The 27,361-nt window shown below is 43.5% G+C and overlaps 1 protein-coding gene across 3 annotated transcripts in view; it reads left to right on the top strand.

Annotated features, from left to right (window-relative positions):
- PTPRG (protein tyrosine phosphatase receptor type G) overlaps positions 1-27,361 on the top strand; it is a 720,169-nt gene that overhangs the window by 647,813 nt on the left and 44,995 nt on the right. For 2 of the 3 annotated variants that reach the window (XM_053669375.1, XM_053669374.1), the window contains exons 14-16: positions 2,804-2,890; positions 13,715-13,806; positions 26,824-26,915. In XM_053669375.1, the coding sequence (XP_053525350.1) occupies positions 2,804-2,890; positions 13,715-13,806; positions 26,824-26,915 (271 nt within the window). The remainder of the gene's footprint in view (positions 1-2,803; positions 2,891-13,714; positions 13,807-26,823; positions 26,916-27,361) is intronic. The other variant, XM_053669376.1, reaches the window with a different exon arrangement.

Here is a 27,361-nt window from a genome sequence, read left to right as displayed (position 1 = left end):
CTCAGCTGTCTGGGTTCTGGGGATGAATTGGGAGAACCGGAAACCTTGTTCTCACATCCCTGAAGCACCGGGGGCTGGATGCAGTGCCCCTCTCTTGACAGCCCATCTCTGCCTTCCCCCCAGTCTCTGGCCCGGCCTCCCGAGTCGCAGTGGGGCCTGTGACAGATAGCTGTGCTCTGGGAGAGTCTCTGAGCATCACCAGCATCGGGTGGGAGAGAGACGGAGGCAGAAAAGCCTTTTTGGAAGAGAGAACCTTTGGCTGTGATTTTCACGGAACAGAATAGGACGAGTGCTCTGGGCAGAGGGAACTGTGTGAGAGGCAGCCAGGAGACACGCAGTGGTGGTGTGTTCCGGATTGTCAGAGAGAAACACCTTCAACCTGCCCTTCCTGTCTGCAAAACAGCGTCCGCTTTGATGGGTAGAATCCTGTTCTTTTCCCGAGGATTCTTCCTGTGCAGAGGCATGGGGGTCAGTCATGCGAGGGAAGAAATAAGAAACAGAAGTTCATGTGCAACTTTTCTCAAGTCTGGAGGAGTCTGAGCTTTCAAGTCACATTTTTTGGTGGGTTTGTGTGGTCACCTTTATCTTTTCTGCAAACAGACGGACTATTCACAGTACTGCAGGAATTCCAGCATCGTTTGTTCTTTTAAAACTGGTGAGGGCCTTGACAATATGTCAAGCCAGTGGGGAAAGCGAAGGTGGATTTCATGATGTCCAAAGATGACTTTTCCCAGGACTTGAGTTCAGGATGACCGCAGTTACACTGAGATGCTAAAAGGTGTGGAGGTGGGGAGCCTCGATTTGTCCAGCTGTTCCTGGAGGTGGGCAGCTTTTTCTTCATTTTCTTGCAGCCATGTGCAGAGAGATCTGTGCCGTGTGGCAGCTAATGCTGCTGATCCCAGGCAACTTTTTGCTCAATAACTGTTTCCCAAGTGGCTACCCTGGGGTCTTTCAGAATTCAAGAGACTTGTCAGTTGTTATAGTAACCAGCCCCCTGCCGTTGAATTGGCCCTGAGATACCAGTTAGAGTTCTTGGAACAGGCTAACACGCTGTCAGTAGACAAAAGCAGGGAGAGATTCACGGCTAAAGGTTGCCACTTAAACATAGCCATGATTCTTAAAAGACGGACTGATTCTGAGAAGGAAGAAGTGGATGGACACATTTTCAAACCTAACTTATTTTTCAGGAAAAGCAAACTACATATATGCTCACTCGATGCACATAATACCTTTCTTTGGATTTCTTAGAATGAAATTTCCTCTCTCCCAGGATTGAGTGTATCTGTCTGCCAGTTTTCCCAGGTAGCCCCCTCGATTATTTGAGATATTAGTTATTGGTTTGCTGGCACTTGCTTCTGAGCGAAGTGTTGCCAGTTTACGGGTGGGAGTTTGAAGCGCCTGCGATTGTGTGTGAGGGAAAACTGCGGAGCTGCGGGCTCTGCTCCAGAATCCCCGCAACAGAGAGTCTGGCAGGATTCAGCATAGGGCTAGGGGTTGCGAGGAAGTCTAAATATTTTACAAAGCTGCAAATTTCAAGTTTTTATGAAAATTTGCAAAAACACTCCAACACAGTCATGATGTTTTCAGATTAATGTGTGTAGCCGCTCTAAGTACGTTTTGTTGTTCTGGGGACAGTTGCAGTTCTAGAATGTGCTCAGTAGAGGGAGGCAGGAAGTCCTGAGTTAGGGGACTCTTCCCAGCTCCCCACCCCCCGCCCCGCCCCATAGTAACCACAGTCCCTAAGTTTGACTTTTCCCAATTTCGGTTCCTGTGCTAAGCACTGTTACCCTAAATATGGAGCCTAATCATTATCAAAATAAATGAAAGCTTCTATGGAGGGAGAAAAAAAACACCTAACACTTGGAAGAAAATGTTCATTCCTAGAAGAAAAAGGCCACCAAGTCAACCAGAAGGTAACCAATGATCTTTGGTGTCCCACACCCGAATTCAGAGTTCTCCAAAGAATTCATCAGAGCTTCCCCCAAAAAGAACCTTTGCATATCCCAGTTTGTCTTTGCTGTTCTATTCACAGAGGTTGGAAATAATAGGAATCATGTTAGTGTGAAATTCTAGAGCCAGGTGGTTGGGGATCAAATAAAATTAAATAAATGCTTTCCAGGGTTCCCGTGACAAAAGAGCCTCTTTTGGATGCTAGAGCCAAGTCTCAGCTGCTACAGCTAAGTTTTAAGGGGAACTAAGTATCGGACCTACTGAATAGTAATATCATGACAGCTACTTGCCCAGCCCTCCCTGAGGGCCCCTCCCAGGCCCCTCCATCTGCATCGTGAGTCAGGACAGAGTGTGTCCGGCAGTGAGAGTAACGCACGGGGAAAAGATACCCAGTTCCAGGAAGTTTGCGGCAGAAGGGAGGTTCAGATGGTACCCACAAGATGCTTACTACGTTCTGTTTATTTCAGTGGTATTTTAAGCCACCCTGTTTGCCAGAACAGCATGTGACAGGTGGAAAGATAGGTATATGAATGAGAAAGGTCATTATTGGGTTCGTTATATTTTAGCCTTCTGTTAACACTGGGTGATACAGGTTTCTAATATGTGAAGACAGCTTTTTAAGAGCAAAGTTGCCATTTTGTGTTTACTACCTCACTTTAAAAAAAAAACTTAATAAAACCAGACACTCTTGTATATAAGCTTTATTTCAAAAAATGTCCCAAACGGGACTTGATGAGGGGGTGCCTGTGTTACATGGGAGGGAGGGCATTTGTGTGGAACTCTTGGCAGCCGATTGAAAGTACTGTCTTCTACACCTGTTCTCTCTCTCTCTCTCTTTTTTTTGTCCATTCAGAGGGTGTAACAAAATAAAGTCGAAGGGCTTTCCCAGATGTTTCCGTGAAGTGCCTTCTTCTGGGGAGAGAGGAGAGAAGGGGAGCAGGTGAGGGGCGGTCAAGCTCCAGGGGGGTGTCTCTGCTGGGACGGGCTTGCTGGATTTTGTTTTGTTGCCATGGGGATCAAAGTCCTCTAGACGGCACACGCTGAAACCCACCTGTTTCAACCACCCCACCCCAGCTCCCCAAAGTAAGACTTGCTACTAACACCGGTGCAGCTTGCGGGGAGCTGGCCCTGATTAGAACACGTCCTGCTTGTGCTTGCTTTGCTTCGTTTTGCCGTGTTAGGGACGCTTGGTGTTTCTGGAGCGGCACATCCTGGGGGTGTTCTTTGTTTCCGTGTCTGTGTGTCTGCTGCATCCATAGTCTTTCCCAAATTGTAGATGTTTGCATATTCGAAAGTTAAAAAATAGACGATGCATGCCTTTACTTGTGGAACTATCTCTTAGAAACCTGAAGAGTAGAAAAGGAAGAGCGAAGTGAGAAAATGGGGGTATATTGTGTTTTTTTCCATAAGAAGGATGAGCTTTAAAAAACTGAAACAAAGTTTTAGTTCTTTCATTCTGGATAGCTTGAATAATTGGGAAATGATTGTCCTGGAAAATTTATAATAAACGTTTAGAAGTCACGATTATGTAATCTTAGCACACACAAGACTCTTGGTGATATTTCTATATGGCTTATCTAGGAACACCTCACTATTTGCCAATTAAGATAATTCACTAATCAATATTGTGAATAATCGGTTATTACTTTCAATGAACCAACTGATAGAATTTATATTAGAATTTCTACATGGAATGATTGGTCTTCATATAAAATCTATAGGTAAATCAGATTATCAATGAAATTCTCCATATCCGTCCACCATAATCAGGTCAGACCGTGAGATCTGCAAAGGTACAGTAAAGAATTATGGGAGAATAATGAGAAACTCTGATCTGTCTTCTTCTGTGCTGTGTGGCGCAACTTCGGCCTTGGAGCTGTGGACCCTGGTAATACAGCTGTTCTTTCCATGATCTCTTCTTATTGAAGTCTTCAATTCCTAACCCATTTGCAAACCTCCAAAGGTGAAGACTGAAATAGAAATCCCTGTGAAACAGCTTTAGAGTCAAAGATCTAATGTTGAAAGAGCGAACCTTGGGCATCACAGTAATGCCTAACTTTCTTGCTTAGTCTGTTATAAATATAATGAGCTTTTTACTGTAACTCAGAAAAAGCCCACATCATTTCATGCACAGTCCAAAGATAAATACACAGCCACTCTCTAAGTCCTCTCCAGAAATGATGCCTTAGCTACAGAAGGTTTTAACTCTAATTTACACTCTTGGCCCAAACACAGGAATGGGCTTGTTATAGATGTACAGGGCCTGGCAGAAGTAGCTCCTGCTTGAGTGTGATTGGTAGGGTAATAATATGGGTGTAATAATTTATAGTTTTAATTTGAACATTTCACCTAAAGTGCCACATGGTGTGCTTGAGTGTGATATTGTTATGTTACAGAATGACATGCTTATGATTTTTCAGTAAGAGATTTTTTAATAAAAAGGGGACATTATTTGTGCTGGACCCTGTATTTTTAGGTCCTGAGAGGCTGTATCTTGTTACACAGTGCTCACTCCCTCTGGCACCTTTCTGACTTCTAAGTGCCGGGAGCTTAGGGGAAGTACACTCTGTTTCATGTAGGTCCAGAAGTTGAGAACCATCTTGGGAATACAAGTGTTTATATTGTAGAATCCACCTGGTTGTGAATCATGTATTTTAGTTTACTTTTTTAATGTAGTAGCTAAGAAAGACACGCTTCAGCTCCTGGAAACATGGGATCAATCTGCAGTTCTTCCCAGCTCTGTGACCAGAGCCCTTTGAGCCTCAATGTTCCCAGCTAGGAAATGGATGGTTCCTTCCTGTGGGGTTGTCATGAAGATTAAGTGAGGTCGTGTTTGTCAAATGCTTTGTGCGTGAACTAGATTACCCCACTGAGAAGATGAAGATGCCAAGGCTCTGGGTAGGGCTCGGCTAGGCCACGCCACTTAGGTGTCTGAGTGGGGACTGCCACCCTGGTGGCCTGAGCCCTGGGCAGTGCCCCTTCTCCTCGCTGCTCAGTGTGCTGTGATAACCACTCCAAGGGGAAGGGCTTCTGACCTCAAAGTCCCTGCTGTTCCTTACGCGGACCTGCCGTCCTCCCTCCTCCCGAGAGTTTTGTGCACTAAAGATCAGCAGCCCGCTTCCCCCTCGCCTCCCCGCTGCTGCATCTCAGGAGCTTCGGTGGCAGCATCCTGACCCCGTTCCATCCTCCACTGCTGCGTGAAAAGCCTTCAGAAAGACAGGTGGCCCTTCCCTCCTCCACCGGGTGCTGCAGGAAACTGGGGTATGGGAGTGGAGGCATTCTTTCTGTCCACTCTCCTTCCCTCTCCCAGCCTGCGTCTCCCTCCAGAATGTGGCACGCAATCAGGAGAAAAGCCTCAAAAGCTGCCTGAATGGCAACCCTCCAGACATTTAAAATAGCTATTGCAAAGTCCACATTCATTTACCTCAGGGCAGTATCCATCTGCCTCTTTTGTCTAACCTCACTTACCCTGACCCTCTGCCACTGCGGGAAGGCAGACAGCGGATGGGCACTGCAAGAAGCCATAGCTAATGACCCCCCAGAAGGCAGAAGAAAAACAAACAAAAAAAATCAGACCAAAGTGTTTTCAAAAAGTTGTTCATTTAAGTTTCAAATAGGAGTACTTGACACAGCTCTAAAAACAAAAGTTTGAAGTTATGAATTTATATATATTTACTTCCACAGGAGCATGGTATCCCTTGGTATAGATGTGTTCATTTTTACTTAACCAGCCCTTGTGACTGTCATTTTGGTTGCTCACAGTCTTTTGTTCTTACAAACAATACCCTGCTGAATAACTTTGTGTCATTTTCAAGTAGTACTCTTGCGTCTGTCTGTAGGATGAATTCAAGAAATTAGTGGCATCACAAGCTACTTGCATTTTAACTTCGAGGGATGCTGCCACATTGCCCTACCGGGTGGGAGACCAAGGTGGGCTCTGTCAGCAACTCAGGAACCTGCCAGTTTCCTGACAGCTTCTCCAGCACAGTGCTTTGTCAAAGCTCAGCATTTTTGCTAACCTCAGAGGTGAAAAAAGGGTGTCTTAGTGCAGTTTTTCATGCGTTTGCTTTTAATGATAAATAAGGTAGAGCATCTCGTGTTTCTTCTGCTGTAAAATATTTATCTTTTGTTCATTCTTCTTTTGCGTTGTTGATCTTTTTCTAATCATTAGAGGGATATCTTGTCAGCAATATGGGTTGCAAAAGTTTTTTCCTGATCTGTGGTTTGCCTTTTAACTATGTTTATGTTGCTTATTTTATAGTCAAACTTACCATAAATCTCTTTTCTGGTTTCTGGATTCTGAGTTATCATTAGAAAGTCTTTCTCTATTCTGAGGTTGCTTTTTCTTTTAATACTATTATGGTTTCAAATTTTAATACTAAATTCTTAAGTCATTTGGAATATAACCTGGTTGATATAGTATGATGTCTGAATCAACTTTTTCCCCCCAGATGGTCCCGAGTATTTAAAAGTACTACAATCTGGGGCTGTTCGGTGAGGAGGCACGTAATTCCTCCTTAAAATAACACTCAATGCAAAAGTCTGACTGGCTTATTTCAGTCAGTATGTTAATGAAATAAGTAGTTGCCAAACGTTTTTTTTTTTACCAGATGATTTTAAGATATAGATACTGAATCATATGTGCAATACATAAAATGTGAATTTCCATTCCTACCGCCTGCCTGAAGTGAGTGGGACCGTCACGGCCCCTCTTCCCTCCCCAGTAAGTGGGGGTTGTATCCGTGACCTCCAGCCTCAGTCCAGAAATTCAGGACATTTTGGGATCCTAACTAAGTCTGAGACAACCTCTGCAAGCCCCGCTCTCAAGCCCTCTTTTCTGGGTCACGGCTGGGAGCACTGGGACGTGCGGGTGCTGGGCAGAGCCTGCTCCTTTAGGCCCGCCGTCCTGTAAAAACTTCCCTGTTCCTGTTCCCGGTCTGATCAAAATTCAGTTGGTTCATAAAATGACCTTTGTTCTTTTATCTCCTGGAAAGTCTGACCAGTGCTTCAGTCATTCCTGGGTGCCTGCACGGGTTCTTTGGCAAGCCTAATGCTTAGCAAGAAAGTATATTACCTTGGGGTAACCTAGGTGTGTATAATTTGTTAATTTTCTCTCGATTTCCTAAGATTAATCGCAGGCAGTTTGTATCCTCTGATAAAACTCTCACTACGGAAGGCAGGCGGTGGTCCCTTCCAGTGTAACAAGAGTTGAATGGGACACCTCTCCTACCCATGGGAGGTCCAGACTGTTTTGAAATTATTTTTTCCTCACCTGATACCTGCATCTCCTCTCACAGCCCGCCCAGCTCCAACCCGATTCTGTTTGTTTTCTCTCCCCTTCCCCCTTCATCTCCTCACATCTGAGGAGCCCGCGTGTCCGAGGTACCACAGCCGCATGTCCCAGGATCTCCGACACAGCCCTCCGGCGGAGCGTGCCGTTCAGTTACCTCCAGAAGCACATTCATGTTTGTCAGGTCACGTGCCCCTTGCGTGGTTTGAGCAATGTGCGGATGACAAGAGCAGTTCTGAATTTTTCTTTGTAGGCGATCCCTTCCTTTAAAAGATACCGTGAGTGTAAACTGAGCTCTTCAGAGTCATTTCGTGGACAGTAAAGGAAACTTAATGAGTGGCTGTACATGCAAAATCCCAACTCAGAGCTCACACTGGGCTCCCTTCCAGACGGGACCCTGGGTTATTTCAAGCAGATGCTCCTCTTTCAGGAAAAGCCCACCAGCACCCACAGCCTTTTCCTTCTACTGTTGTCTCTGTCACTCCAGTTTCTCGAAACCGCCCTAATAAATCAGTCCACGTCTTTTTAACACAGTTCTCGGTCATCTTCCTTGAAGGCTTGTCGATGTTTCCAACTTCTATTTATACGTGGCTCTTACTCATACATGGCTTACCACAACAGATCCATTTACAAAAGTAAATATTAATGTGATTTCTGTACTCAACAGCATGAGAATAAATGGGCTTATTAGCAGATGTGCCTCTGTACATTTAAATGAGGTCAGTGTATCAATCAATTAAGATTGCCTAATTAACATTCAACAGCAGCTCAGCCAACTACCCTGACATAGTCTGCAGTGAGCATTTTGAGCTGCACGCTACTAAAAACCTGTCACCCTGATGTGATTATAAATCCACTGAGCTTAATTTGAAGACAGTGACTTGGTTTCTAATCCTTACATCGGCATTGGGTCATTTTGTAGTCATGGGTTTTCATAGGAGTCTGGAAATACTGCTGTGGTTCTGTTCTGGCCTGTGCCCCAGCGATCGTAGTGACATTGAGGGCAGTGTTGGAAGGCAGGACCCTGGGTGAGGACAGTGTGCCATCTCGAGGTCAGCAGCAGGGAGGATCGTTTTGACCCACCCCTCTGTAGACCTGGGACACCGGCCTCCTGTTCACAGGACCGGATGCTCCCTTTGGAGGAGGCTTGTTGATGTGCAGCTGTGTCGAGTGGAATTTCAAACCTTTCCAGTGTTCGGTGTTTCTGGGCTCAAGATCAGCACGTTGATTTGGAAAAGTGTCAGTCACATGAATTATTCCCAGATTCTGTCAGAGGGGTGGAGAGGGGGAAAGGAAGAAGATTGTTAGGACGGACCAGAGGTTACCTGGAGCACAGGAGCATGGGAAGGAAACTCTTTGTGTAGAAGCTGGGCCGTTCTGAGGCTCCCGCCTCAAGGGTGTGGCAGATTCCTGGACGGACGCCTGGGCGGGGGGTCTACAGATTTCCCGCCTGTCTGTGTAGTTTGCTGGGTTGTTTGAGTGCTAAGCCTCTGTAACTTGAGTATTCATTACTACCTAGAAAGCACTGTCAGCAGCTGCGGGCGGGGCTGTGTGAGAGAGATGGGTCCAGAGGGCCTGTCACGTGCTGGCAGAGCGTGTGTGTCTCAGCATGGAGCTCAGGGAATTGATGGTGGCTTTACTGATTTGGGTCGATATTTACTGCATCCTGACCAGGGAATGTACTCTGACGTGCGCTGTGCTTTCTCAAGTGCAGAATTTTTGATTTTTGAAAAAGTATCTGCCTTCAGAATACCTCCCTTATCTGAAAGAAGGAAAAGTGACTTATAGAAAATTAGTCATGACTGGAAGCATGCGGTGCCATGGGCCTTGCAGAAGCCAGACCGATCCACAGACGCACTCCCACCCCAAGGCCTTCAGGTGCACTCTGGGTCTGGACCTTGGAGCGTAGCCTTGAGACCAGGGAGCTGTGAGCCACAACCCACATGGATTTGATCAGCTGCTGGAGAGCATCTCACACAGGACCCTCCTGACTTCCAGGCAGACCTATCTCAGAAATCCTAACACATGGAGCCCAGGGTGGTTTTCTAAAAGGGGATGGAGGAATGGAGAGTGACATAGAAAGCTCATTTCAGTTTTGCTACTTAGGCCTTTCTGGCAGGTACACGTAGATAAAATATGTTGCCCATCTTTGGTCTAGCACCAGAAGAAGCATTTGGCTTGTATTCAGGGGCCGAGTTGTATGAGAAATACATGCCTTTAAACAGCTGACTGGCATTCAGTGTAATGAGGTGCTTACTCTGTGAAAGGCCTGTGAGACGTGCTGCCGACTTGGGGACCCACACACTCACGTCTCCCATTTCGTTTCATTCACTCCTGTATCCCCACTGGGTCTGACCTGCAGAAGAATTCTCTCACGCAAACTGGGATGTGTCTCTCTTGCTCCCATGTGAGAGCGTTCAGTGAAGGTTTGATATAACGCTCTCCTAGGACTTTCTTCTTGGGGTGGGTGTTAGAAAGCCGTGTAACTCACTGGTTTTCATGTTTGTTTGAGTGACAGGACACTGAAATTCAGCACATTACAGATTATTTAACACTGAAGTAAATATTGACAAATTCAATCCCTTCATGGAAACTAAAACTTACTTTGCTGGTTGAAAAGTAAAGCAGTCCACACAGATAGTTGAATAGGTAGTTTTCCTCCTTATTTAGGAAGAAAAACTTTCGTTTGAGAAATATGATTTATTTTCTGTGATCTAAGACTTTTATTCCACATGGGCAGTGAACACTTCGCTCCCCTTGAGATAATTGCACTCTGAGAACCGAGTTCTAACAAAAATGGAACGGAAGACTTAAGTACGCACAGTACCACTTTCCTTTGTTTTTGAGGTGATTACGTTAACGTCTTTGGGTTCTTAACCACAGATTCCTGTCCACATGGACCCTATAAATTCTGGAGTCTGACTTTAATAAACACTTATACGGTACTCACCACCCAAGATTGTTTTATTTCGTTAAAGGCTTTCTTAGAGTACTGGAGGCTCCCACCGAGGTCCTTCACCAGGGATAGTGCACACCAGAATCTTTCAGGAAAATTTTCTAGAATGCACAGGCCTGTTCCCCACCCCGGACCTGCTCTAGAATCACCAGGAGTGGGGCCCCCGCAACATGGTTTTTTTTTTTTTTTTTTTAATTTAATTTTTTTCTATTACACTTGACGTTCAGTATTATTCTGTATCAGTTTTAGGTGTACAGCATAGTGATTAGGAAACCATGTACTTTAACAGTGGTCTCCCCAACTCTTCAAGTACCCACCAGGCCCACGCATAACAGTTATCACAGTGTGGTTGACTACATTCCCTAGGCTGTACTTTACATCCCCACGAATGTTCTGTAACTGCCAATTTTTACTGCTTAATCCCTTCACCTTGTTATTTTTAAAGCTCCCCAAACCAAAGAGTTAGGCATTGCTGGTCAATAACCACTGTTTGACTGAAACTTGACTGATGTGTGTGTGTGCGTGTGTATGCGTGTGTATGCATGTGTGTGCGTGTGTGATAGAGCACACAGAAGCACCATGAGGGCAGGAACCTTGTCTTGTGTGTTGGTCTACTTCCAGCACCTCATCGTCAGTGATGAAGAAATACTCAAAAAATGTGCTCTAGTTGGGTAACTGAGCTGGGCAAAGCATTGTCCTGAGTATGCCGAGGTTGCAGGTGAGCTCTCCAGACAGGACACATACAAGAAGCAACCAATGAGCACATTAAAAAGTAGACCAACAGGTAGACATTTCTCTGTCTTCCAAAAATCAATAAATAAAATTATTTAAAACAAAGAAATAGTTATTAAATGAGGGAAAATATGGAACAATATTATCCTAAAATGTTAATAGTGATGGTCATGATGAGGAGGATTTTGGATAATTTCAGTGGATTTTTTTTCTCTGTGTTTGTTTGTATTGCTTAATTTTTCTGCACAGATCACATATGGTAGCATTCTTTCTAAATTACCTGAATGCTAACCCAGGCTTATCTGCACACTCTGTGCCAAGCAGTGGGCACTAAATAAATGGATCCCGAGTCTGCCGACACCTTCATTCTAAGGGGAGACATCCCCCCACCCAGAGTTCTGTAGTCGTTAGTTCCCTCCTCCCCGTCCTTGTGTGGGAGCAGGTGTGTGCCGGGCCAGGAGGTGCAGCAGTGAAGAGCGCTCTCCCGCTCTCTGACCTGCGTCCAGCACTGTGCTCCTCTCTGGCAATCACAGTTATAGTGCCCCAGGGAAAATTCATTACAGACAGCAGCACATGGGGCATGGGAGTGACTTGCTTTGATACACACAGCCTTTTCTCAAAGGCAGTGTAGTCTTTAGCTTCACATGTAACCGAGTGACTGGGTGAACTGCCTGCCCATCTTCTGGCAGAAAAAGCATCAGTAGTACACATGGTATCCTTTCCAAATCCCTTAACATTAACAGAACCTTGGCCAATAACAATTCTTTGTACTAATATACCTTTATATTTTAGAAATTTAATAGGCATACCAATTTTGGTCCTCAAACAGAACTCTTTTTTTCTTTTTTGTGGGATTTTTTCCAGTTAGTTATAACATGACCTGGCATATTGGATGCTGGCTGTTTCAATGCCATAGAACATGTCTTTGGGTTAATAAATACTTGAACGGTCCAATATCTCAGCAACTGCATGTTTTTCTTAGTTCTAACTCTGGGTGGTTAAGTTCCAGTTCATTTGAAGCTGCGTTTTAACTCTAATGTTACATTTTGGAAATCTGTGCAAGTTGCAGGGAGTGGGGAGCAGAATTCAAGAATAGAAAACTTTATGACTAATTTAGAAGCAGAGATAATACCTCAATCATCAGAAACGTGTTTTCTTTTTTTCATGTGAATTTCCATACGTTCACATTCAGCAGATTACCACCAGAAAGTTAAGTGTTTGTGTATTTTATATCCTGGAGCTTACGTTAGCCTCACTGATTTTCCAAATTCAGGTAAAGGCCTCTAAGCAGTGATGAAATCTCGTTTTATTACTTATGTCACAGATTCCAGGCAATTCATAGAAAACATTATTAGTCAGTGCCTTGCAAGAGCAGCCCTGTGAACCGTGTGCTGAGAGTGGGAGGGAGTCACGTTCAGACCCTCCGTGGTCTGGAACGGCCGTCCGGGTCTCTTCCAGAGCAGTGCCCAGTGTCACTGGTTAGCTTCTGTCCATCTGCAAACAGGCACTGGTTAAAGAAAACACTTCACACTGTAACATGGGATTATTTCTGGCTGCATGAGGTTATAATAGCTAAGATGGAATAATTTGCAAGACTTGGAGGCCTCCCCACTCCTGCCTTTGCTTTATAGAGGCGTTTGATTTTTCCAGCTCCCAACTTCCTTCTGTGGCTTCATAGAAACAAGGCTTGCCCAACGGAATCTTCCCAGGATGCTTTGATTAAATGAGCAAAGACGGCTCTGGAAAAAAGCTGACTTACTCCAGTGGTTGGAGCACAGAAAAGCGAGGCTGTGGTGTTCTGTCAGGGGGCTTGGTGAGAGACGCCAGAGTAAGATGGTCCCCCGTGACACGGCACCAGAAGGAAGCCGCCTGCTTGGCGAAAAGACCCAGCAGTAGGGCCATCTATTGTGGAGCCCCTCTGCCAAATGAGCAGGGACCCTTCTCTGGTCACAATAGCCATTCACGCTGAGCAGCCTCATTAAATATTCAGCCTGTGCTTCCGGCAGCTCATTAGGGCCGAAATGAGCAGTGACGTTGGATGCTGGAAAGCCCAGGCCAGCCAAGCATCAGAGGCAGAGGGCTGAGTGAGCGGCTGATGGTTTTTCTGTGCACTGCCTGTCCTATGATGACCAGTGTCTGCTCCCTGCTTTGCCTGAAGTACAGGTAAAAACAAAACAGAAGCAAAACCAAGCAGGTGACACTCGAGGGCTTCAGGTCTCTACCTCAGATTCTGTCTGGCAGGGGCCTCTGATTTTGAGCGCTTGCCCCCTTGAAGCCCTCTGACCTCCTTAAGGAACTGTCTGTGGCTTTGAGGGTATTTGCGAAGCATTAACATTGTGATACTATTGTGTCCTTGGGCTGTTTGATGACTTCATTTGGTAGAATTTGAGATGTGCTTTTGAGCTTGGTGCTGGGGGTTTCAAATAGCAGATTATTCCTCGGTAACGTGTCAAGTTTAGTAACGTTGTGGGCTAAATCCTAGCTGTCCGTGGAGCATGTCTACTCCGTCCGAGCCCAGTGTTCCTGTGTCTGAGTGGTTTGTTACTGTTCCCTTTTGCCTGTCAGAATAGGTAGAGTATCATAAAAAATAAATATTCATCTGCTGTTTGGTGTTCTTCCAATGAGCTGAATGTTGTCCTTCTTTGTATCTTGTTACTTTGTTGCTGCATGCTGTTTGATATTTAAAGCTGAGAAGATCTGTGAAGGGCGAATTGAAACATGATGAACTCAGACAGAGTACATTTCTTTGGTCTCACTGTTGGCATGTTTTTCTCTTTCCTGCACAGAAAATGTTTTCAGACAGCTCATTTCTATGTGGAAGACAGCAGTTCACCTCGGGTGGTCCCCAATGAAAGTATTCCTATTATCCCTATTCCGGGTAAGTGAGACACTACTCATATTTCCAACAGGCTAATTGTTTTTTCTCGTTTGCTCTCAACTGTATGTGATGACCATGACCAAATATGATTCGTATAGCCTTTTAAAGCTTGCGTAGTTTCAGAGATCCCTAAGAGTAATTTAACAAAATCTGTGCTCCTTTACTTATCTGCAAAGTAATGAAATCCTCTTTGAAAGGAACAAATAACTGTGATTTAATACACTATAGATTCCCATTCAGGGGAGGGAAGTAAAAGTAGAAAAAAGGAGAAACATACATATTTGCTAAATTTCATTTTGATAATCAGTTATGCATAGGTTCTAAAAAATCATAATTTGCAATATACTTTTTAAATTGAGTTTCCTCCTATTATTCCGTGCTCTGAAAGTGATTTATGTTAGAGCAGGAAGTTTTGGTTCCTAAGTGGTTTGTGTGGAAGCCTGGGGACGTGCTCTAGGTCTGGTATGTGTTTCGTTTGTCCTCCAGCACAAATAGGAAGCAGTCAGTGTTAGGGGAAGGATTCGTGGTGTGCACTGTAGTTAGTCCTAGCAAATGCCATGGTCTGTGGGAGTTCAACGGTGGCTTAGCTGTGACAGTCAGGATGGGGGATTGGAAGATGGTCCCACCATTCTTATTTGGCGCTCCTTCCTTTTTGCCCAATTTAAACTTCTTCCTCCGGTTTTACTTTGTACTTGTAAGTACCTATCTTTAGATATCTTATATAGCTATCCTCCAGACCAGGGGTGTCAAACTCATTTTCACTGGGGGTCATATCAGCCTTGCAGTTGCCATCCAAGGGCCCAGTGTAATTTTAGGGCTGTGTAAATGTAACGACTCCTTAACGTTAAGCAAGAGCTCAGTGCTGCCTCTGGTAGAAACAGGGTCGAGGTCCGGATTCGGCCTGCGGGCCTCGTTTGCCACCTGTGTTCTAGACATTAATTATTCTTTTATAAACAGAAGTACTGCTTTTTTATGGCGGCTTATATTTTATTTTAAGTATATTTTATTGATTATGCTATTACAGTTGTCTCAGTTGTTCCCTCTTTGCCCCTTTCTACCCACTATCACCCTCCCCCCCCCAGCAAAGCCCCCCTTTGTTTATGTCCATGGGTCATGCATGTACGTTCAGTTCTTTGGCTTCTCCATTTCCTATGCTATCCTTTACTCCCTCCTGTTTATTTTGTAACGGCCAGTTGTGCTTTTGAACCCCTGTACCTTTTCCCCCATTCTTCCTCTTCCCCCTCCCCACTGATAACCCTCTAAAGGATCTCCATGCTATGATTCTGTTCCTGTCCTGTAGTTGTTTGCTCAGTTGTCTTGGTGGTGGTGGTGCTGTTATTGTTGTTTAGATTCAGTTGTGAGTTGATAGTTATGAGTTTGTCACCTTAATGTCCATGGTTTTGACCTCCTTCTTTTTCTTTTAAGTCCCTTTAACATTTCATATACTAAGGGCTTGGTGATGATGAAGTCCTTTAGCTTTACCTCGTCTGGGAAGCAGTGTATCTGCCCTTCCATTCTAAATGAGAGCTTTGCTGGATAGAGTAATTCAGGTGGTAGATCCTTGCTTTTCATCACTTTCAATACTTCTTGCCTGCAAGGTTTCTTTTGAGAAATCAGTAGATAGTTTTGTGGTTACTCCTTTGCAGGTAACTCTCTGCTTTTCCCTTGCTGCTTTCTCTCTTTGTCTTTAACCTTTGGCATTGTAATTATGATGTGTCTTGGTTTGGTCCTTTTTGGGTCCATCTTGTTTGGGCCTCTCTCTGTATCCTGGACTTGTATGTCTATTTCCTTCACCAAATTAGGGAAGTTTCCTTTCATTATTTTTTTCCAAATAAGTTTTCAATTTCTTGAAAGAGGAAGAGGAAATCTCTTCCTCTTCTTCTGGCATCCCTCTAATTTGGATACTGGCACATTTGGCAATGTTCCAGGGTCATCTTATACTCTCCTCATATTTTTGAATTCTTCTTTCTTCTTTCTCTTCTGGTTGAATGTTTATTTCTTCCTTATATTCCAAATCATTTAGTTGAATCCCAGCTTCCTTCCCTTCGCTGTTGGTTCCCTATAGATTTTTATTTATTTCACTTAGAGTAACCTTCATTTCTTACTTTATGTTGTTGGCTATGCTCAGTCATTTCTCTGAGCATCCTGATCACCAGTGTTTTGGACTTGGCATCTGATAGGTTGGCTACCTCTGTTTCATTTAGTTATTCTTCTGGGGTTTTTTTCTGTTCTTTCATTTTGGCCATATGCCTTTGTGGTCTCAGTTTGGCAGCCTCCCTGTGTTTGTTTCTATGTATTAGGTAGAGCTGCTTCGACTCCTTGCAAAAGGCACCTGTATATTGGGTAGCACAGAGCCTTAGGTGATCATCAAGGTGGGGCAGCCTGCTTCACAGCTTTGTGGCTTTGTGGCTTTGTGTCCGGGGAGGGCTCGGAAAGGAGACTGTGCCGCTGCCGGCTTCTGGGGGTTTGCCTAGCACTTACCCTGTTTCCAGTCACTTCACCTGCTCCCTGTATGCAACTGGTGCCCTTCCAGCTGTTGCCCTGGTGCCGAATCCCAGAGTGGGTGGGTTTATGTACATTTTAAGACCATGTGGACACTTTAAGCAGTGTTTCCCGAAAATCCGGCAGTTTCTTCTGCCGCCCCAATCCCCACTGGTTTTTATAACCAGAAGTTAATGGGGATTTATCTTCCTCATGCTGGAACCCTGGGCTGTGTGGTCTGGCCTGGGGCTGGGATCGCTCACTCCCAAGGGATCCCTCCCGATTTCTACCCACCACACGTGAGTGTGGGACCGTCTGTCCCACCACTGCTTGCCGCTGCCTCTCTGCTGTCTCCTGGACTCCGCCCTGGCTCTGGGTCTCCCTCCCTCTTACCCATCTTGGATGAATGAGGCTTCTTGAAATCCCTGGTTGTCGGACTTCCATGCAGTTCGATTTTCTGACACTCTGGGTGTTATTTGTTTCAAGATGTGTTTGTAATTCTTTTCATGGTTACCCGACGAGGTGAAATGTGCCAGCCTACACCCCCATCTCGGCTGGAAGTCAGTACTACTTTCACTATAGTGCCATCTCGCACACAGCCAAGGCTCCCCGGCCCACTTATCTGCCCCCACTCCCCAGAACACTTTTCACCATCCAGTTGTACTTGTTTGTGGTGTCCACCCTCTAGGATGAGAGCTTCATAAAGGCAAGTGGATGTCTCCTTTGGGCTAGAATAATACCTGGCACATAGTAGGTACCCTTTAAATCTGTGACAGGGAGAGAGAGTACAGAGGGAGGGAATAAATGAATAGATGTCAGAAAACCCTCCTGAAAGTTCCTAAAAGGCTGTAGCTGTGAAGCTCAGAGGCACAGTCAGTCATTCTCTGAATACAGAGAAGGGATGTTTCCTTGTTTGAGAGTTGTGGTTGGGGACTTACTTGGCCCTGTCTGTGTCTGTGTCTGTCAGCTCATTAGCTTCTGTTGGAATTGGACAAGTTCCCCCATCTAGTCAGCTTCTCTCACTAAAGCCTGAACCCCAGACACAAGAGGGTTGTGGGAAAGTTTCACCCTTGGTGAGGGGAGCTGCACTGGTGCCTTTGAGTGGAAAGGAGGCAGGCAGGAAGCATGTCTTCCACTAGCATGGCATAAACAGTAGTGTCCAGTGGGCCTGATTTGCGCACCAGCGTGTGGCTAATCCTTTTCCTCTCGCATCACCTAGAATATCTGTTGACCTCCGGAAACTGCACGGGAGCCTCTCTTCTCCGCACTGATTCATGTGACAGACACAGCTGTTGGGTGGTTGTGCAATTGAGACCCATTTTAAAAGGTTAAATGGTGAGACACTTCTTGTGCTGTCTCTGTTTTCACTGTTTCCAGTGGAGTAGGTGTCAGAAAACCCAGTCTCTTGCCCTGCGTCTGTCATGCAACTGTGGCTCAACGACCTCACCTCTCTGAGCATGAGTTTTCGGGATCTGTCAGTGAGTGGTGTCTCTGCCCTACCTGTACTCAAGGTGATAAGTGTAAAAGTACTTTGGAAACCAGAAAGTAAGGCAGAAGTGTCAGCCGGGAATCGTCTTCCCAAGTCACGGTGGTGGTCATCCCCGCAAGCCCGCAGAGCAAGCATTTGCGTGGCTCTCAGGTGAAGAGCATCCCTAATGCTGAGCCACGCCCACTGGCCGCGCCCTCTGTGCCACGCCCTTGACTCGGGCTTTGGGACTTCCAAATCTCTAGAAACAGAAGATGCCATTGGTCATCCCTGCCCTGCCATACCTCTGAGTGGGAGTCCTAGGCAAGAAGTGCTTTTAAAATTTTTTCTGAATCATTTCCCAGCTACCTGTTTAATTACCAAGTAAAATACTCACAACCCAAAGGCATTCCTTTAAATGTGGCTTCCTACTAGTTCTTATTCATTGGTAGTACAGGAAAAGAAAGTGTCTTCAAATTCTCTGACTGGGAAATCCCTGGTTCTGGATTGTGCCTCACTTGGCGCAGCAGATACTTCCGTGGCAAGTTGAGACACATGTGTAAAAATGAGTAACTTCAGCTGCAATGCAGTGTGGCGTTCAAGATCTTACCTAGTGAAACCAGGAGTGAGACTACTCGGTGTTCTCAGGTTTTCATAGATAACACAGCCTTTCTGACTGAAGACGTGCGTGGACGAAGTCATTGCACCCTCAACTGAAAAGGAGGACCCTGTGTGACCTGTCTTCACACAGTCTTTACCTTGATCCCCATTTCTCATTTCTCTTAAATGAAGCACCACCATCCTGTTTAGTAATTACGTTTGTAAAATGTTTTAATTTATGAAGCACTTTAACCATCCATCATTCTCTTTATTCTTACGGTTTTTCCCAGTGATTACAGCACAAACTCTCTCATGAGGAAATTCATTATAAGAAAAACACAATTTGTAATAAATTTGTGAGTTATTTTCACCCTGTTAAAACTCTCAATGCAACTTTTCTTTAATGGAGACCTTCTTGGGATGGTTTTAAATGGTTTACCTTAGGAATTATCTAGTTGTTCTTAATTCTAAAAATAATAGGGTATTTATGTAGCTCTTACAGAATACTTATTCTGCCCACTGAATCTAGTTACATCTTATCTTTGTTCAAAACCTCAGAATAGTACTACTGGACCAGATTTATCAACTTATTTTATCCCTGGAATGCCTCGTGTTTTATAACTAATTTTTAAAAGATATTTCCAAACAACTACCAGTAAAATGAACCATCATACTAGTTAAAAATGTGTGCCACAGAGTAAGATTGGAGATTTGGGTACCAGGCTGTTATAAAATAGAGCTCCTGCATCAGCATTGTAGAATGTGTAATCCATCTGTTCCTAGAACTTATTTTACATTTATCCTTTTTTACAGAACATCATCATCACCATCTAATATTTATCCAGCATTTACCAAGTTCATGCTATATGTTTATTTTCTCTGTAGTCCCATAGAGACTGCTGCAAGTGATACCCCTATTTTACAGGTGAAGAAACTGAGACTCATAGTCACTGTTTAATTTGCTGAAGGTGACATGAGTAAATGGCAGGGTGAGCATTATAATTCTGTGTGACTTCAAAGCACAGATACTTAGAAATGGCTCTGCCACGTCTGGCATGCTGTTTTGGCAGTTCTGACTTCTCAGTTCTTAAGGCCCTTCATTTTCCATCAAGACATCTTCAAATTCAAAATGTGAATGTTCTCTTTAGTTTTTTGCTGAGTTGTTCTTTCACTAGCACTTTCTCATTACTTTCTTTCACTAGCACTGACCATTTCCTTCTGCATTAAATTCTTTTATCTTCCTGGAATTGGTCATTAGGTTTCCTCCATATCAAAGAATCTCCTCCCTTACCTTTGTTCTCTAGTCATTTTCATTCTCTTCCTTCCTAAGAAAAAGACTCTCAACCCACCAATACTTTTATTTCCTGTGCAAAGTAGGCCTGTGTGATTTAAATGGCTTTAGGAGCAATTCATAAATATGTTGAGTAAATTTAGACACTAAATCAGCAACTTTTAGATGATTCTGCTAAGTTAACATTCATAAATAAATAGCTCTGATCTTTCGATCCCAAAGCATAAGTAGAATCAATAAGTTATTCTGACTTTAGAAAAGGAATATAGAATAGGCAACTGGTTAAGGAAAGCTTTGCTAACCTTCTGATAGCCCTTGGAGACAGCAGTTTGTAGGTATTTTTGAGCATTTTGAAGTTAATCAATTCACTAATTTTAACAGTTTTAGTAATATAGTCTCTGCATTGTACACAATCTTATAAGAATGAAGATGTTTTTCCTGGTCTCGCTTGCACCCAGGTAAGACATGGTGGCTGAGGTTAGTTAGCCACATTAGAAAGAACTGATAATGCAAGACCATTTATTAAACATAAAAGGGATCCTTTTTATTTTTTTAAGGTTATATTTATTTATTTTACAGAGGGGAAGGGAGGGAGAAAGAGGAGAGAAACATCAATGTGTGGTTGTCTCTCGAGCGCCCCCAACTGGGGATCTGGCCTGCAACCCAGGCATATGCCCTACACTGGGAATCGAACCAGCGACCCTTTCATTCCCAGACCTGCACGCAGTCCACTGAGCCACACCAGGCTGGGTGAAAGAGGTGCTTTTGAGGTTGGGTTCCAGTCACTAGGAAAGTGACATCAATTCTTTTACTACAAAAATTGTGAATTGCAGTGGCTGCTCCTGTATGATGTTTGGGAAAAGTGGGTTTTCTCCCCTTCCCCAGATATGTTAAACTGTGGCTTCTGCAGGGGAATGAAAGGGGCTTTGACACTTAGTTTTCACTGACGGTTTTTCAAAATCAAATGTTCCATGGGTACTGGCTCCCCGGGTGTAATGTATGAGGAGGGACATAACCGAATGCAGTAACCTAGCTGTCGGTCCTCACAGGCTTCCCACCTTCCAACATAACTGAAGTGGTCACAGACGTCCGTCCTGTAAGACTCACATTATTCTGAAATCCACAAGTGCTTTTAAAAACCTAGTGTTCCCAGCCTGGGGGCGTTGTTTTGAAGTAACAAACTCGAATAATATTTTTGCTGTAGTTATTAATGAAGCCTTATGTACATATTGTCACTTACAAATTATATTTACTGTATCATATCACTTATTCTCTTAGACTTTCATTATATAGAGTATTTTAATTCAGAAATTAGCACATGAAATTAATCTGTTTATAGAGCATGTTCAAAGGGCTTTTCCAAATGTGCATATTGTCAAACACAAATGTTCTTATAAATGCTTTTCTCTGGAAATTAGAAAATCTAACTTTCTAATAAGAGCATTACAAAACGAAATGTTGCTGCTAACCAGTAGCTTAGAAATCTAGAAATGATTCCTGCCTTTCTGGTAGTTAAATACATTTTAGTAATGGGAAGGTGGCTGGCTTCAGCAGGGTGCCAGCATATCAAAGGGATTTTGACCTGCAGTTTAAAACCCTTGGGATTAAACCAACCTTGTTGGCATATTTTATTTATACAGAGATAGTCTGTGAAGGAGATTCATTGATTGGTCTTTTGACTATAATGGAGCCCTTTCTTTACTGACTTTATTGTGTCACAAATGAAAAGGTATTTCTTTTTACAGCAGGAAATAAAATGTTCCAATCTTCACAACACTCCTTGCATTCTAAGAATCTAGACACAAATCTACTTGTCCTAACTCAGGAACTGAAGTCTCGATAATATTCTTTTTTTTTTTCATATTTGCTTTCTCTTCCTAAATTGATACGAGGGTGTTACCAAGCTCAGAGAGAGGCCTGAGCTTGGCCTTGGAGGCTGAGAGGGCAGACAGGAAGGGCACCAAGTTCCTAAATTGGAGGTCTGTCCCCTAGAGGAGTGGCTAATGGTACCTGTTAACAGCCCAGTCCTGGGACTTGAGGTCGGAGGGAAGGTCTGACAAGATTAGACTTCAGCCAGGCATTGCGCTGGGACTTCGCAAATTCTCCTTGCCCACAGACAGATTTGGTTGGAATTTGGAATAGGATTTGAGGGAACCACTATGGATTAAATGAACTTTACAGAGATTGGTCACAGATTGAGTGACAAGCCCCTGTGGAATCTTAGTGGTAATTACATATGTACCCACACACTGCCAGAGTAAGCAGGCAAGACTATAAACAGACCTTAAGCCACTTAACCCAAGCAGCTAAGCATCTGGGCCGGCAGGCTGCATGCTACAACACTCGATGTACCTGGCATCAGCAAGCAGACCAGAGTACTGGTGCCAGCTTTCCAGGTACCTGAAGCTTACCCTGAACGCTAAAATAAAGTGATTCACTTCAATCCTTTTTGTTGGAAAGGTTATTTAAAATGTATTATGTTGTTCTCTGCCCTCTCAAACCATGTATTTTTAATTTAAGGTCTATAGAAGTCCTATAATGTAGAAGAAGCCAGCTTGGGAGTCAGCTTTGTCCCTGTGGTTTGGTAATGACAGTGGACCTTGGCCAAGCCCCTTGGTCTCCCTTAGCCCACTTTCCCATCTCTAGATGGAGGTAATGACAGCCCCTAGTTCTTGGGGGGCGGTCATACATGTAAAGGAACTAGCACCTAACAGTAAAGCACAGTTATTATGCATTTACTAAAAGCCCAGTGTTCCTTTGCATTATCTAGTTTCCTTTTTGTAGCACTCTGTGAATCAGGTGCAGTTATTATTCCCATTTCATAGTTGAAGAAGGGGAGTCACGCAGAGGTGCAGTCACACCACCGGGCAGTCTGGCTCCGGCGTTTGCATTCACACCACTGCCCTGGGAGCCTGGTACTCAGGCAGTGCCCCATCAGTGCAGCCGTGGCAGAATGACAGCTGCGCAATTTTACTGGCTTGCAGGCCGGAGGGCCCACTCCACAGCAGTGTCCTGCGGTGGCTGTTCAGGGACAGCCTTGGGTGCTGATTTTTCCTTTTGGATATCAAACCAAAAACTGCAGACAAGAAAGCTTAGTTTTCCCATTTTTCTCTATTAGTCTGTTATTCCTTCAGATTAAGGGAAAGCAGAGGTCGCATACGCGAGTAGGCTGGAAGCACAGACAAAGTCTGGGTGCTTGCTCTCTGCTGCCTCTGAGTATGGAAGTACAATAGAGACCTGACCTCAGATTTTGGAAACAACCTTTTTCTGTGTTCAGATACATTTTCCCCCGTTTCCTGCAGTGTTGCGTTTGAGGCCATTGGTATTCAGCTCTTTTCCTTCTAAAATTTCTTGGCTTTGATACTTCCTTCTCAGGAGGTATTCGCCCTCACCAAATGCTCTGCTTTTCATACCTACAAACCAGAGATTAATTTCAGGTTTCAGCAGAAGTGAAACACAAACATTTGACTGTGGATTTGCCAGAACAAAAGACCTCTTAGCTACAGAATTTAATCCCAACCACAAAAGGCTAAAACCTTAGAGGGAAGTATAAATATTATTTACTAACAAGCAGCCCACTCTTCAGATACTGATTCATGGGGTGATTTAGCGATAACACTAGTGGTCCTTTTTTTGGGGGGGGAGCTAATTTAATACACCTTGGTTATCTGAAAACTCGTAAGTAAAATTTTTGGCACAGAATTACAAAGTAACATTTTATCAGATTGACCAAGCAATTCTAATTCCTCACTTTTTCTTGAAACTGTGGTACTTTGAGAGTGAATCACAGTGCATAGGAGCACAGGCTTTGGGTTCAGTATACACCAGGATTCCAATCTCAGCTCTGCCTCGGCTTCCTTACATGTGATGTGAGGATAACAGTGTGCCCTTTAACTAGTTCTTACAAAGATAAATATATGAAAAGCATATAGTGCAGTCCCTAGCAACCAGTGAGGGCTTACAAATGGTGGCTCTCTTCTCTTCATACCAACCGTCATTAGAATCTCTTTCATCAGACAGTAACAAACTCCCAGCTAGCCTGTGGTCAGTGAGAACGTCTTCTTCACTTGGATTCCAGCTTTTTTTTTCTTTGCCCACTCCCCATCACCATTCCTTCGAAGACATGCATTCTCACCTGAGTTATCAGATCCATCCCTTTGGTGACACTTGTCATCCTCACTGTGTGGTTACACAGTGTGCCTGTATTCACTATGTTATCTTCCTCACTCCTCCAACACGCAGTTTGCTTTTGGGCAGAGACACCCTCACTAGTGTTGGGCTGAGTCCTGGGTGCTCAGTCAACACCTCATCCAGGGGTTTCCTCTTCGCTCTTCACCAGGCGATACCTGTTCTTTCTGAGCCAGAGCACTCTTGAGGTTGGGTAGGTGGCCAGCTTTTGCAGCCACGCTGCAGCCTTTAGCTAGTCTTTCTGAGCTTCTATCTCAACTGTAAGATGAGTACGAAAATCTTACATGTTAATGCATGTACATAAAAGGGCACTGGTCCATCCTTATGCTGCTAATACTCTTGTGCATTTGTTAACAAAACTCAGATGTTTAGATGGAAATAGCATCTTAGAGAGGGATAGCTTCTTATAACACAGAGTCTGTCCAGATGAAGATTGAGTAGTGCAGATCTATGATGATGTCCTAATTGCTTGGCCTTCTGCTAGATACAGCAATTGCATAATTATCTGGCTCGTGTTAAAAGAAATGTAATAGAGAAAACTATATAATAGGAAAACTATTAGAGCTTCTAATTAGTCATAGCCTTATATTCATCTTAATATTGAGAAAAAAGATTTATGACCCCTCCGTTTCATTTATCTTGACTAAAAGACAAATAATATGTTAATCTGGGTAGCTGTTGGTGGTCAGTACAGCATGCATGTTTGGTGTGTGTGCATCTATCTGTCTGTCTGCCCATTTTATGGGATTACTGGTGGTGCCTGGAAACCCAGGGGGTGTGGTCAGACTTCCTTGGACAAGGAAGCAAGTCAAAGAGACTGGTGAGTCATGTATTGCCATGATTAACATGCAAGCTCTGCTGGATTTTTGCTGTATCTAGCCATAGGGGTAGCAGGCAGACTGTTCCTCTGGGCATGTGTGGCTTTAGCTTGGATGCTACAGTTGAGCACTTTTCAGGAAAAAATAATAAATTGTTAACATTAAAGTATGTTTTTAATGACTTAAGGTGGGCCATGACCTTTAAAATGCTGTGGCTTGTACCTTGTGGAATAAAGTAGCTTTAAAGCTGGTTTTTTTTTTCTTATTTTGAACTAGGGTCCATGTGCTTAATCAGGGCAGCATAGATTTATTAGGAATGTACAGTTCTACACCGTCATCATGCAGTAAATGTTGTCTGCAAGCTATTACATTATTACCAATGACACACTGCCCTTGGAAACAGGAGAGAGGTGCTGGGGTCTGCATCCCGGGGCGTCTGCGGGGCTGGGTTGTGCTCCATCGCACTTACTCTGCCTCTTGTCTGAAAAGGAATTTATTCTTGGGTTAATCTTTTTTTCAGACTCTCCAATTGTGTACATATTAACCCCTTTTTCAACCTAAGATAATTTCTTTGCCATTTATGCTTTAGAATAACAGAAGATATTTCTGTTATTTAGAATAACAGAATAACAGAAGATAATTCTGTTATTTTAGAATTTGCTTACTTCTTAACATTTTAAGTGAACTGATCAGATAATTTTGGAAATTTTTCTCCAACTGTGCATTCTGCTAAATATTCTGGGGAAACATTTTGGCTCTGCTTACTTTGTTAATGCTGGTTACATCATTACGGAGCTATAGATTTTCTTGGGCGTGCAAAATGATTGCATATTCATGAACATCTTCAATCCTGAAATATTTGTAAATAACTTGGCAATTTTTTCATAAGGTGGCCTATTAAAATGATTAGGTCTTTAATTTGTTCACACGGAAAGAATTTGTGCACACAGCACCACCTATTTGATAAGTAACACTGCTATGTAGGCAGTTTGGATTATGAACATATAAATCACCTTCCTTAAACAAAATATAAGAGCTGCTATTTTCCACTTAAGAATGATTCAAGTTTGAAAATGTCAATAGATGCAAAAAGCCACCCTAGAGCTTTGCTCTCTCGAAAGAAAGAGGAGGAATGACATAGTCAATGTTAACTGTCACCAGATGAAGGGAAATCAGATTGTCAGGCCTGGATCTATAACATTCTTGCCAAAGTAGGACCTCATTTACACATACAGATCTTCATACCCTTTGCTAAGAAAAGCATCTGTGGCAGTTTAGATGTTTGTGCGTTTGCCAAGGATCTTTCACTCTGAATAAAGTAAATGTCATGTCTGTTGTTTATCTCGCATTCAGCAGAGTATTTTTAAAAGGAAATATTTGTGGGGGAGGGAAGAGGTTGGGGAGCTCGTTAGTGGGGCGTGGCTGTCTTACAGCAGTACTCAAGTATCAGATAAAGCCACATAAAACCTACTTGGGACACAGGAACTGAGATCGTCCTTGTGAAGTGACAACACAGTAATAAATCGGAATGGGGAGTCTTCCTGAAGCTGTACCTAGTCTGTCAACACCAGAAAAATCCAGTTATTTCAGCCAAACTGATTATTTGGCATCGTGTAGACACAGCTGTCTTGAACTGAAATTTTGAACACTTAAACATAGATGGCATTGTCCCTGAAGCCAGCTGGTAAAATGGCATCTATCTGTAATGGTGTCTAAGGATTGCTTAGACATCAAAGATTGGAAATAGAACATAATTGCTCCAACTATGAGCTGGACCCTATTGAATGGCAATTTAAAAAAAACAAAACAAAAACCGAGGTTGTGATAAAACTTCTTGACAAATTGTTACCCTCAATAAGATCAGACTTTTAGTTAAGGGTATAATGTGGTCATTTAACTATGTAAATTGCCTTGAACATAAAAATAGACATAATTTTTTTGTGATGAACCTTTTTTTAAAAACCTATTTAACCTAGCTCACAGGCGTTCAAAATTACAGTGAGATCCTGATGTCAAATAAATGCTGATGCTTGTCTTGAAGACATCTGTTTTGGGTGATACAATTATATCACTCTTTTCAAAAATCAAATATTTGTCTTCCATAATCCCTTATGAGTGTTATTTGTTTAATGGAAGTGGACTATGTGACTCTGAATACCATTTTATTCCCACAGATGATATGGAAGCCATTCCTGTCAAACAGTTTGTGAAACACATCGGTGAGCTCTATTCTAATAACCAGCATGGGTTCTCTGAGGATTTTGAGGTACGTTTCAAAATGAAATTTCCAGAGACCTAATTCTTAGTTTGCGGGGATTTTGTAAATTTGAAATGAATTTACTTAAAGCATAACAATGAGGAAAGGGGTGATTTTTTCCCCTTACACTTACAATTTTAACAGGCATTCTTATCCAAATAAAAATTAGGTTGCACATGTCCTGAACACGAACTTCTGTGAAAGAACAGGCTTAGCAGTGGAAAACACAGGCAAGTTCAGGGTCTTCACATTCATTGTAACCGGACAGCAGCGGTAATACCAAGGACAGGGCTCCTCATCCCACGTCGTGTCCAGGGTGTGCAGGTGTGGTGCGGACAGCAGGTCTGAAGTGTGAGGAGCGTGATGCTGGCTCCACCTTAATGAGCTTCGTTGTCCTTGGGCTAGTCCCTTCATCTCCGACCCCCCGTGTCCTCATCTCTAAAGTGGCACCTGTG

Source organism: Artibeus jamaicensis, unplaced genomic scaffold (assembly GCF_021234435.1).
Source record: "Artibeus jamaicensis isolate MK-2021 breed Jamaican fruit bat unplaced genomic scaffold, CSHL_Jam_final contig_519, whole genome shotgun sequence".
Classification (NCBI taxonomy): domain Eukaryota; kingdom Metazoa; phylum Chordata; class Mammalia; order Chiroptera; family Phyllostomidae; genus Artibeus; species Artibeus jamaicensis.
The sequence above is the reverse complement of the archived record's forward strand: the minus strand, read 5'-3'. Positions and strand labels throughout refer to the sequence as shown.